The 12,179-nt window shown below is 41.7% G+C and overlaps 1 protein-coding gene across 1 annotated transcript; it reads left to right on the top strand.

Annotated features, from left to right (window-relative positions):
- Positions 1-1,732: 1,732 nt before the first annotated feature.
- Positions 1,733-6,975, top strand: LOC143876039 (uncharacterized). The gene is made up of 2 exons (XM_077377643.1): positions 1,733-1,853; positions 5,338-6,975. The coding sequence occupies exon 2, from the start codon at positions 5,454-5,456 to the stop codon at positions 6,654-6,656; it is 1,203 nt and encodes a 400-aa protein (XP_077233758.1). The 5' UTR covers positions 1,733-1,853; positions 5,338-5,453; the 3' UTR covers positions 6,657-6,975.
- The last annotated feature ends 5,204 nt before the right edge of the window (positions 6,976-12,179 follow it).

Here is a 12,179-nt window from a genome sequence, read left to right as displayed (position 1 = left end):
TCAGCCCTCTCCCTTTTGCTATCTGGGGAATGGACATCTTAGGTCCTTTTCCGTCGGCCTCCGGAGGCCGCGAGTTCGTCGTTGTCGCCATCGACTACTTTACGAAGTGGGTAGAAGCTGAACCCCTGGCCAAGATCACCGAGCAGAACGTCCAGAACTTTTTCTGGAAATCAGTGGTGTGCAGATTCGGGATACCCCGGGTCCTCATAACGGACAATGGCAAACAGTTCGACTCGAGGAACTTCAGAAAGTTTTGTGCAGATCTGAAGATTGAGCAAAGGTTCACTTCCGTGGCACACCCTCAGACGAATGGGCAGACCGAAGTGACGAACAGGACTCTGCTGCAGGGGATAAAGAAGAGACTGGATGATAAGGCCGGACGCTGGGCTGACGAGCTGTACCATGTGCTCTGGGCGTATCGGACTACCCCACGCACTGCAACGGGTGAGTCGCCTTTCAATCTCTCCTTCGGAACAGAGGCTGTGATCCCAGTTGACATCGGCATTCCTTCCCCAAGAATTGTTCACTTCAATGAACAGCTTAATGGGGACGGGCTCCGTGTCAACCTCGACTTGCTTGAAGAAGTCCGTGAGGAGTCACAGATCAGGGCCGCAGCGTATAAACAAAAGGTGTCTAGATACCATGACACGAAGATCCGACCAAGGGAATTCCGCACAGGCGACCTAGTTTTGAGAAAAGCGGCCGTTTCCCGGCCAAGAAGGGTGGGCAAACTCTCCCCGACTTGGGAAGGGCCGTATCGAGTCAAAGAGGTCATCCGTCCAGGAAGCTACCGCCTAGATACACTTGACGAGCAGCTGCTGCCGCACGCCTGGAATTCCAGAAATCTTCGAATATACTATCAATAGTCTTTTCCTTTGCCTTTGAAGGCCTGTAAAGAATCTCTGTAATTAAATTTCAAAGAGAAATAAAGTGGAGTTGTCTCTGAACTGTGTCCCCCACTTTTGAGTCACTAGTATATGCCAGCTCCCCCCCCTAAAAAGACTCTAAGTGTTTGCAGACTTAGCTCTCATTCTAAGTGTTTGCAAACTTAGAGAACAGTAGTGGAGCACTCCGGCGCGTCCAATTTGGTGTGGAGATCAGTTCCGACCACATGGACCCGCCCTAGTGGAAACCTCCTCAAAGACCTGCCCGGCCTGGCCGTCCATAGCCGAAGCCGGACAGGATATGGCGCAATCGCTAAACGCCAAAACACCTGCCCGGCCTGGCCGTCCACAGCCTTAGCCGGACAGGATATGGCGCAATCGCTAGGCGCCAAAAAGACTCTGTAGACACCCCATTTTGTTTTGTTTTAATCAACAAATAAATTAGTGTGTTAAATCCATGTGAGAACCCCCTCTATCATTGATTTATATGTTTTAGGTCATTAATATCTTGATCTGACTTTACGGATCATCAATCGGGACAAAATAAGCTAGGGTCACTTCATAGCCCGGACCCTGATTCCATTCCGAGACCCGATTTCCGTAAATCGTTAGATCAATGGCAGATCATGACCTGGGTCTAACCATCCAAAACCACCTAACCTCTCCTCTCATCCTAACCATTCAAACCTCACCTAACCTCACCTAACCTCTCCTCCCATCATAACCATCCAAACCTCACCTAACCTCACCTAACCTCACCTAACATCACCTAACCTCACCTAACCTTACCTAACCTCACCTAACCTCACCTAACCTCCTATCCCATTCTCCTATAAATACCCTCTCATCTCACCAAAGAAAAGAAGAGAAGAAAAGAGGAGAGAACCCCTCTCTTAGAAAATTCAAGCCCTCTCTCTAGACCAAATCCCTCTTCTCCATAAGTTTGCATGGAATATCGTCTACAAAAAGGTATGCCTTTTGGAATTTTATTTTCTTTTCTATATTTGTAGGATTGAGTGTTGTTTTGCGTATATTTTGGTTGATGTCATGTTTAATTTCGTACTAGTTTGGCCTTGGTCATGTTCTCACTTATGCTAAATATAATTAATGTGATAGGGTCATTAGAACCTATTTGTGATGGGATTTTGAAATCATTGGCTTGTTAGGGAATTTAGATTTCTTTTGGGAAAACAATTCATTAAAAATTTTGAACATTTACAAGAAAGAAAACTTGAATTTTACGTGAATTATCAAAACCCATTTAATTTGGCTTACAAAATCTCCATCTTTCAATTGATAACAACAGCCCCCACTCCAATTTGATAACAACAGCCCCCACTCAATCTCAAGAACCCAATATCCATACCCCACCTTGCCAAGTAGATAAAAACAACCCCTTTTTCAAACATCCCATTTGAATCTAATCTCAGGCCCATTCAAGCCATTTTTCATATTCACCGTCTTTTAATCACTAAAAAAAATAAGAACTATCAAAAGAAAACATGGGGGTGCCAATATCATTCCCGTCATAGTGCTAGCTGTTAGACTTTAAACAGATTTTTCGACCTCTAAACAACAGAATCGTGGGAAATGATTAACTACAAAGTCGTAGATATTTTCGTGCCGTTTCCAACGAGTATTCGTGCTAGATCAGACGGCGAGTGGTTAAAAAGTTAAGTCCAAAATGGTTGCGGCACACCTTTAGGCATTTCCAGTTTAATGTTGCTGTCCTTTTGTTTGCAACACAAATTCGAACCTCTAAATCACAGATTTACAAACAATAGAGAACTAAAAAGTTGTAGCCCTATAAAAGATCTTTCCAACGCATGTTCGTACGTTGAATTTGGCCAAGCGGTTAAAGAGTTACGACAGTTTTAGTGGGCTGCATTTGTTAGATCTTTTAATGGTCAATGGTTTGTCGAATTTGTGCAATTGTCAAAACTTGGTTGTGTTAACGTCATTTTCCAAACCAAAATCGAAAGACATTAATCTAAAGTACATCCAACCTAAAATTAACAAAACTAAAATTCACCCATTTAAAATCCACTGATAAAAATCCGTTAAAAGCCATTAACCAAAAGACCACTAAAAATTTCAAGTGAAACTAAAACCTTCTAAATAAACAACTTTAAAAGCTACCAAACACACTAAATACCTTCAGATAATAAAAGCTTCAAGAAAACTCTAAAAGTTTCCACAAGCCCAAAAGAATTCGAGATTTCCAAGAGCCGGTGGATTCAAAATTCCTTTAGGAACCCTTAGAGCCCAATTTAGGAACACCGGTGTCGTGTCGTGTCCTAAGTTTTAGGGAGTCTTAGGTTTTAGGGAGTCCTAGAGTTAGGAGTCCAGCCTCATCACGGACGTTTGCTATGTATAGCAACCGTGCCATAGGTCTAGTTACACTAGTCACCCAATCTTTCCCTAGGACAAGCCTAGTAAACTAGGATGTAGGCAAACCTGCATTAGTCTAAGGGACCATTTGCATTTAGATGAGAATCATATAGCATCTTAGATGAAATCTTAAGATAATAAAATCCTCAACTTGAATTAAATAACTTCTCCTAAAACTGTTGAAACAGTCAATCCCGTCTAGGTCGGTGTCCTAGTTGAGTTAGGCATAAGTAGCTTAGCTTAGGTGCACCGAACTACGTCGACTCTGATCCCAGTGAGGCTTGGGTACGTAGGCAGCTTGGATGTCTGATGGCATACCACCCGCGAGTCGGCACCACAAACAAATTGTGGTGTTTTGTATATTAATTTTCTTGTAAATGCTTAATCAAATCACTTAGGACTTTCCATGAAATTAGAATTTTAGGAGAACTTTCACATAGATTGAATCCAGACAAATTAATAAATCAAGATACACATTTAGGATTCACATTGAAATTAGATCATAGGATGCATGTCACTTAGTTCGCACATTAACATAGAGTTGAATGAGCCATTTAAAATAAATTTAAAAGAGTTAGCTTTTGGAATCGAAGACCGATTATCGGGCAAGAATGGTGCATGTGGTGGATAACTCCCCATACCTTCCATTCTCGTAACCAGGTAGCGAGTCTAGATTTCTGGTTAATTACGGGTCCTAGATCCCACATCTAGGTGGCGACTCTGTCAGTCTCTTTCGTGTGGAATTCGGATTGCCTTAGTGATCCCAAGTTCACAGGAAAGATTAATTCAAATCAATAATAAAATGCACACGCCAATCGCGTGGATACGAGAGACCAAGAGAGAGAGAGCGGCGGCTCGCGCCCCACACCCCTCTCGCGGGATCAGGGTACCACAGTCTGGCGACTCTGCTGGGGACCACCTAACTTCATTAAAATTTCAAAAGATAATTCATTTGAATTTAATTTAACTGGCTCATAAAAACTCTATACTTGTTAGATTAGTTTGTCTCGTTTTATTTTCTCATCACATTTTACTCGAACTTAATTTAACAAAACCTGAAGGCATCATAGATTGCGCGAACTTATTGCACACACTTACATCACTTGCATCTAAACCCTTGCATTTCACATGCACACACGTCCTATTTTAGGAACCCGGAGTGTTATCTAGCATGGTTGACTGGGATTTCATCACCTGGTGCCTCTGTGCTAGAGAAGCATTCCACCCTTAGCCTAGTACCTTTATGGTGCGTAAACGGATCTCTTGTTCACGTACTGATACGCCGGACACTGGTACAGTATATCGAACATGGATTCGCGCTAAGGGGACTCTTGGCCTTACCCCTAGATTAACCCACACATGCATGCAGTATACGAACACATGTGCACCACATGTGTGAGCCTAGTTTAGGATATCTTACCCATTTGTGTCTAGATTAGGCCGTAGTCCATCTTCCAATGGCTACGATCGGTCCTAGGTACACAAACAAAGTCATGAGTCGAGATCCTCTCTCCACTCCGCTAGATTAGGATTAGGGTTGATGCCTTCAGGTAACACTGTTAAAATGTGCGAAGACTAAAAACTTTTCCTTTGGGGTTAGGATATAAATCCCATCATTTCCAAAGATCTCATAGGATTAGTTATTCTTAATCTACCCGTTGAAAGTAATCCTATGCAATCTCACATTTTGATCATGTGTCTATCATTCGTCTCTTGTGGGATTCGATTGTGTCTTCATTGGCGGAAATTGTGTCTCAATCATTTGATCATGCAATCTTGATGATCCAATCTTGCCTGTACCCTTGGTCTCTTCCTCCTCTAGGGGATACCTTTTTCAAGAATATTTCTGCTGAATCCTTCAGAGTTTACTCTCATAATCCTTGAACGAGGGGCATTCCCCGCGTGCTGTCATGTCATCATTGCTGTGTGTATTTGTTTTGAGGAACCATCATTTTACCTCTCGTTCCTTATCTAGTCGTATCATAATTATCATGTCAATCATAGAAAGGAGAAATTCCCTGAATTTCAAGCTCGCATCTCGTGTTTATTGTTCCTATGTCAGGATTGCTCACTGCTGAAAATCCAGGAAAGCTTCTTGGGTTTGAATCTATTCGTGGCCAGTGAAGAAGCTAATTCCCCATTTTCTTTGGAAGTCTCTCTATCCACTTTTTCCTACCGATGGCCGATTCTATGGAAAATTTTCAGCTCTTTCATGTCACAGAAACCCTGGCCCAGCTCGTCCAACTGATGAAGGAATTGAAGGAAGAAAATCAATTCATCAAAGCTCAACTTACTGAGAAATTTGGTCCAACCACTGTTGTCTCTAAGGGCAAAAATCCGAGCCTCTCCATGGTTATGGGTTTGGAAGAACTAATTGTGAATCTCTCTAGACAAATGGCTGCGCTAACAGAAGAAGTTCATCAGATGAAGCAACAAATGCAAACCTGGTATTGTCAGTCCCAAAGTTCGAAGCATTTCGCTGACAAAAATACCAAAGTCCAAGGTGTTGTTACCAGAAACTCTATCTCTCAGCACCAGCAGGATTTTATTGGGCCCTTAATTCTTGAATATAACCAAGAGCCACCATCTGAGACTACTAAAAGAGAATTCACTGACTTGCCGATCTCGCGACCTGATGCTTTGAAATGGTTGCTCAAGGAAAGAATGATAACACTATTGGAATCAGAGCCTGTTCCTAATCCTCTTCCCAGTCCTGGGACCTTCCAAATGAAAGAATTTTGTGATTATCATTTACGTCATGGTCATGCAACTGATAAATGCCTCAGCTTGAAATATGATATTCAAGACCTTATAGACATGGGGCTCCTCGACCCTCAAAATCTTTTGTCAAGCGGCGAAGCTTCATCCTTTCCTGATGACCACAAACCGTGGTTTGAGCAAATGAAGAGAAAGTCTCACGATAATCACGACCAGCAATGTACAGTGATGAGCCCGGTCTCCATAGGTCAGGAAATCAAAGTGGCCACAATACATGGGGTTTATAACAGAGGCAATTTTACTTCGAAAAAAATCAAGGAGTTACAAAACCCTATGGTATTCAAATACAATCAGTTAACGGCAACACCTAAGCAAGCGCTCAAGAAGGAATTTACCCCTCTCCCATTTCCACCATCAGTCATTTTGCAGCAAGGGTTAGCTTCAGGTCACATTACCCTACCCGGCATTAGGGCTCCTCCTAATCCTTTACCAGCAAATTGGAGAATGGACCAGTATTGTGAATACCATAGAGGCCCTGGCCACCTTACTGATAATTGCATTGCCTTAAAATTCAGGATCCAAAAGTTGATTGATGAAAAAAAAATTAGCCTACCCGAATCATGCAGTACTGCCGCCAGCCGATCGCAATGCTTAGATAACTGAGGGTTCAAAGAAGCACAGGCCCGGTTGCCATGAAAAGAATCAGAAGTTGAAAGTACCACTTATGAGCCAGCTTTCGCCGAGCCTCCGGAGCTAGACAGTTGCGGCAGTTAAAGTTTTAGTCGTTTACTATTTTATGTTGAGTCAGTCATCATGGTCAGTGCAATTGTTGAGTCCGGTTTTACAGTTCAAGGTTAATGCCTAGTCCAGGCAAGTTATCGTTTGCTTTTCTCTTTATTCAGAGTTGTGAATCCTGAGCATGTTCAGGATAGGTCGTCAGATGTAACAGCCTTTCCTTTAAATAAAATTTCAAGTTTCAATAGTTCACTTGTGTCTGTTTCTTAAGTATGCTTCTGATCTTAAAGTAAGACTCCCTCCTCAAATGAGGACAAAATTGACGAAACTCCACTTGAGTCACAGCAATTACTTGAACAAGAGGAGGAGCGCCAATCTCAGCCTTTCAAAGATGAAATTGAAGTGGTAAACACTGGCACTAAAACCTTGATCCAGTAAATGCCGATTGAAAATACATTACCCTCTAAAGAGTGTGAAGAATTGATAAAATTATTTCAAGAATAAGAAGATTGTCTAGAAAAGCTACAACCGATACCAGGGGCAAGACATAGATGGAAAGCTCAAAGAAAATGAAGAAAGTGAGAAGATATATGCTATACAAGGGGCATAGAGTGGAAACAACTTTCATATTTCCAATCAATGACCTTGGTTCTCAAATTCATAAAGCCAACAAATTCAAGATGAAAAGTTCAAAAGCAAACAATGAAAAGTGATCATCAGATATCGAGAGTACGAATCCATAGATGGAGGATGTCAAAGAACAAGTTTCGCTCTATGAAAGTCAAAAGCACGTATTAGAATCTTGAAAGAAGAAGATCCATTATCTCTTACCTGGAAATGCCGTCAAACTCCGCGAAAAAAAAAACAAAAGAGAAAAAAAAAATAATCAGTACCAGAGGGACTCTAGTAACCTAGATCGATTCCCAATCTGAACATCGAAAGGCCTCCTTTGGCCGATTAAATCCCAAAATCAAAACCCAATGTCAAAAGAATACCGATTTGCAAACCCTTCGAGCCTAAATCAAATTTTCTTGAAAACCCATCAAACTTGGGGCATTCCCCCGAACTACGCGAGACCTGATCCCTATACTGGGGTACGTAGGCAACTCGGTTGAACCGAGTTCGGTCGATTCAAAAAGGAAAAGAAATTCAATCCTTTCAAAAATAAAAGAGAGGGACAAGTTCCAAAAGAAGAGAAGTTAATTGTTCCAGAAAGAAAAGAAAAAAGGAAAAAAAAATCAAACAATTTATCTTCAAACTAGGGGCATTCGCCCTGAACTACACACGACCTGATTCCTACCTTGGGATATGTAGGCGACCTGTTCACAGGTTCGGTCGAAATCTTTGTTGAGCCTTAAGCCATTCTTTGAAAAGCCCTATCCTACCTATAAAAGTCCTTCTGGTGTTCAGAACTAATGAGCTAGGTCCTGAGATACAATAAAAAAATGAAATGATGATGAATAAGAAAAATAACGGAGTTTGAAGATCTGCTAGACTGAAAACCTGAAAGGGCGGTCTAGGCAAAATTTAAGATCATTCCCCTGCTAAGTTGAAAACCCGAAAGGGCGGCTTAGGCAAAAGCTAAGGGGATAGCCTGCTGGATCGAAAACCTAGAAAGGTGGTTCAGGCAAAAGTTAAGGCTAGCGCGGTCCGCCAAGTTAAAAACCCTGAAGAGGTGACTTGGTCACGGTAAGAGAATCAGTATAAGAAGGCAACAGCCGGTATCAAGACTGAAGATCAACTGAAGTTCAAGCAAATTCAAGTGATATCCTCAAAACTGGGGGCATTGGAGCTAAGCAATCCTAGGAGTTGTAATTAAATCATTGAGGCATTACTGTTTTAAGGAAAAAGTCCAGTGTTTACCAATTGAAAAAAATATTCCTTGAAAGGATAGACTTACCAAATAAAACGTTAACTAAGTCAGAAGCATTACTGTGTCTGTCAGTGTAGTTAATCAATCGTTGTTATTCTATGTTCACTCCTTTAGAGCTCCTCAATCCTTTGAGTAGTGCCTTTTATCTAAGTTTTCTATTTAAAAAGAGTCAATCGTCATCCATATGTCTAAATGATGCAACTGTCTCGGTGAAGGAGGCCCGGCTTCGTCAGCTCCCTGCGATTGTACCTGAAAGAGCTTGAGAATCCAGTCAAACAGCTTCATTTCAAAGATGATCAACTCAGAAGAGTTCAGAAGTAGAAACATCAGAAAGCCCAGCTTCCGTAAAAAGATCATGCCTCAAAAAGGCATCTTAAGCTTGGAAGAGCCTCAGATGCAATGATGGTCGAGCCAATTTCTCAGAAAGATGAACCATTAAAATTCAGAATTTCCTTCCAGTTAGTTAAATACTATCCTGGTCAAGAAATGTTTATCTAAACACCTATCAAGAGGCAAGTCCCACTTTTCCATGATTATATCCAAGAGAGCCGTTGTTCTAGATTACTAATTTTAAGTGTCTTGTTCAAGGTTTCAGTTATCCAAATCCCCAAAGACAAGACCAGCAGTCTCTTTGAGAAAAATCTTGTTGAAGTTTAATAAAAGTGTTTCTAATCCATTCTTGTTAGTAATGGTTCTTCGGTTTGCCGTTTCATCATTCGTCACGGTTTGCCGTTTCATCATTCGTCAAAGTCCTAGTTTCCGATATCTTTGTCAAGCACGATCTGTAACATCCCCGATTTCATTAAGTTCAAAAAATCAAAAATTCATCAAATCCAATCCTATGTCAAATTCAAGTTCATGAAAAATCTCTAAATTCTTCATTGTTGAATTCATCAATCAAAGCTATCTTGTTTCCTTGAGCCCGTTTGTGAACGGTGCCTCATTTTCTGAGTCCATTTGTGAATGGTCTCGTGTTCTCCTTGAGCCCGTTTGTGAACGGCGCCTCATTTCTGAAGTTCATTTGTAAATGGTCTCATGTTCCCCTTCATCCCGTTTGTGAACGGTGTCTCATTTTCTGAAGTTCATTTGTAAATTGTCTCATATCCTCTTCAAGCCCGTTTGTGAACGGTGCCTCATTTTCTGAGTCCATTTGTTTATGGTCTCATGTCCTCCTTGAGCCCGTTTGTGGACGGTGCCTCATTTCTGAAAAATCAAAAATTCATCAAATCCAATCCTATGTCAAATTCAAGTTCATGAAAAAACTCTAAATTCTTCGTTGTTGAGTTCATCAATCAAAGCTATCTTGTTTCTTTGAGCCCGTTTGTGAACGGTGCCTCATTTCTCGAGTCCATTTGTAAATGGTCCTGTCTTCTCCTTAAGCCCGTTTGTGAACGGTACTTCATTTTCTGAGTCTATTTGTGAATGGTCTCATGTCCTCCTTGAGCCCGTTTGTGGACGGTGCCTTATTTCTGAAAAATCAAAAATTCATCAAATCCAATCCTATGTCAAATTCAAGTTCATGAAAAAACTCTAAATTCTTCGTTGTTGAGTTCATCAATCAAAGCTATCTTGTTTCTTTGAGCCCGTTTGTGAACGGTGCCTCATTTCTCGAGTCCATTTGTAAATGGTCCCGTCTTCTCCTTAAGCCCGTTTGTGAACGGTACTTCATTCTCGAGGCCATTTGTGAATGGTCTCGTCTTCTCCTTGAGCTCGTTTACGGACGGTACCTCATTTCCCAAAAATAAAAAAATTAGCAAATCCAAATCCTTACTTAAAAAAAAAAAATCCAATCCTACGAAAAATCTCATGTCCTCTTTGAGCCCGTTTGTGAACGGTGCCTCTTTTCTCGAGGCCATTTGTGAATGGTCTCGTCTTCTCCTTGAGCTCGTTTACGGACGGTACCTCATTTCCCAAAAATAAAAAATTTAGCAAATCCAAATCCTTACTTCAAAAAAAAAAAAAAAAAAAAAAAAAAAATCCAATCCTACGAAAAATCTCATGTCCTCTTTGAGCCCTTTTGTGAAAGGTGCCCCATTTCTCGAGTCCATTTGTGAATGGTCTCGTCTTCTCCTTGAGCCCGTTTACGGACGGTACCTCATTTCCCAAAAATAAAAAATTTATCAAATCCAAATCCTTAATTCAAAAAAATCCAATCCTACGACAAATTCAAGTTCATAAAAATTCTCTTGTTTCTTTGAGCCCGTTTGTGAACGGTGCCTCTTTTCTCGAGTCCATTTGTAAATGGTCTCGTCTTCTCCTTGAACCCGTTTGTGAACGGTGTCTCCTTTTTCCGAGTCCATTTGTGAATGGTCTCATGTTCTCCTTGAGCCCGTTTGTGAACGGCGCCTCATTTCTCGAGTTCATTTGTGAATGGTCTCGTCTTCTCCTTGAACCCGTTTGTAAACGGTGTCCCATTTTCTGAGTCCATTTGTGAATGGTCTCGTGTTCTCCTTGAGCCCGTTTGTGAACGGTGCCTCATTTCTCGAGTCCATTTGTGAATGGTCTCGTGTTCTCCTTGAGCCCGTTTGTGAACGGCGCCTCATTTCTCGAGTTCATTTGTGAATGGTCTCGTCTTCTCCTTGAACCCGTTTGTAAACGGTGTCCCATTTTCTGAGTCCATTTGTGAATGGTCTCGTGTTCTCCTTGAGCCCGTTTGTGAACGGCGCCTCATTTCTCGAGTTCATTTGTGAATGGTCTCGTGTTCTCCTTGAGCCCGTTTGTGAACGGCGCCTCATTTCTCGAGTTCATTTGTGAATGGTCTCATCTTCTCCTTGAGCCCGTTTGCGGACGGTACCTCATTTTCCAAAAATAAAAAAATTTATCAAATCCAAATCCTTAATTAAAAAATAAAAATAAAAATCCATTCCTACGTCAAATTCAAGTTCATAAAAAAATCCCTAAATTCTTCGAGCCCGTTTGTGAACGGTGCCTCATTTCTCGAGTCCATTTGTGAATGGTCTCGTCTTCTCTTCGAACCCGTTTGTGAACAGGTGTCTCATTCTCTGAGTCCATTTGTGAATGGTCTCATCTTCTCCTTGAGCCCGTTTGTGAACGGTGCCTCATTTTCTGAGTCCATTTGTGAATGGTCTCGTGTCCTCTTTGAGCCCGTTTGTGAACGGTGCCTCATTTCTCGAGTCCATTTGTGAATGGTCTTGTCTTCTCCTTGAGCCCGTTTGTGAACGGTGCCTCATTTCTCGAATCCATTTGTGAATGGTCTTGTCTTCTCCTTGAGCCCGTTTGTGAACGGTGCCTCATTTCTCGAATCCATTTGTGAATGGTCTCGTCTTCTCCTTGAGCCCGTTTGTGAACGGTGCCTCATTTCTCGAGTCCATTTGTGAATGGTCTCGTCTTCTCCTTGAGCCTGTTTGTGAATGGTGCCTCATTTCTCGAGTCCATTTGTGAATGGTCTTGTCTTATCCTTGAGCCCGTTTATGAATGGTGCCTCTTTTCTCGAATCCATTTGTGAATGGTATCGTCCTCCTTGAGCCCGTTTGTGAACGGTGCCTCATTTCTCGAGTCCATTTGTGAATGGTCTTGTCTTCTCCTTGAGCCCGTTTGTGAACGGTGCCTCATTTCTC

This window comes from Tasmannia lanceolata, unplaced genomic scaffold, assembly GCF_043159265.1.
Source record: "Tasmannia lanceolata isolate RefF3 unplaced genomic scaffold, GAP_Taslan_0.1 ptg000004l, whole genome shotgun sequence".
NCBI classification, from domain to species: Eukaryota; Viridiplantae; Streptophyta; class Magnoliopsida; order Canellales; family Winteraceae; genus Tasmannia; species Tasmannia lanceolata.
Note: the sequence above shows the minus strand (reverse complement) of the source record. Positions and strands in the feature narration are given on the sequence as shown.

Coding starts and splice junctions, on each gene's coding strand:
- LOC143876039 (XM_077377643.1), top strand. CDS start 5,454: ATGGCCGATTCTATGGAAAATTTTCAGCTCTTTCATGTCACAGAAACC.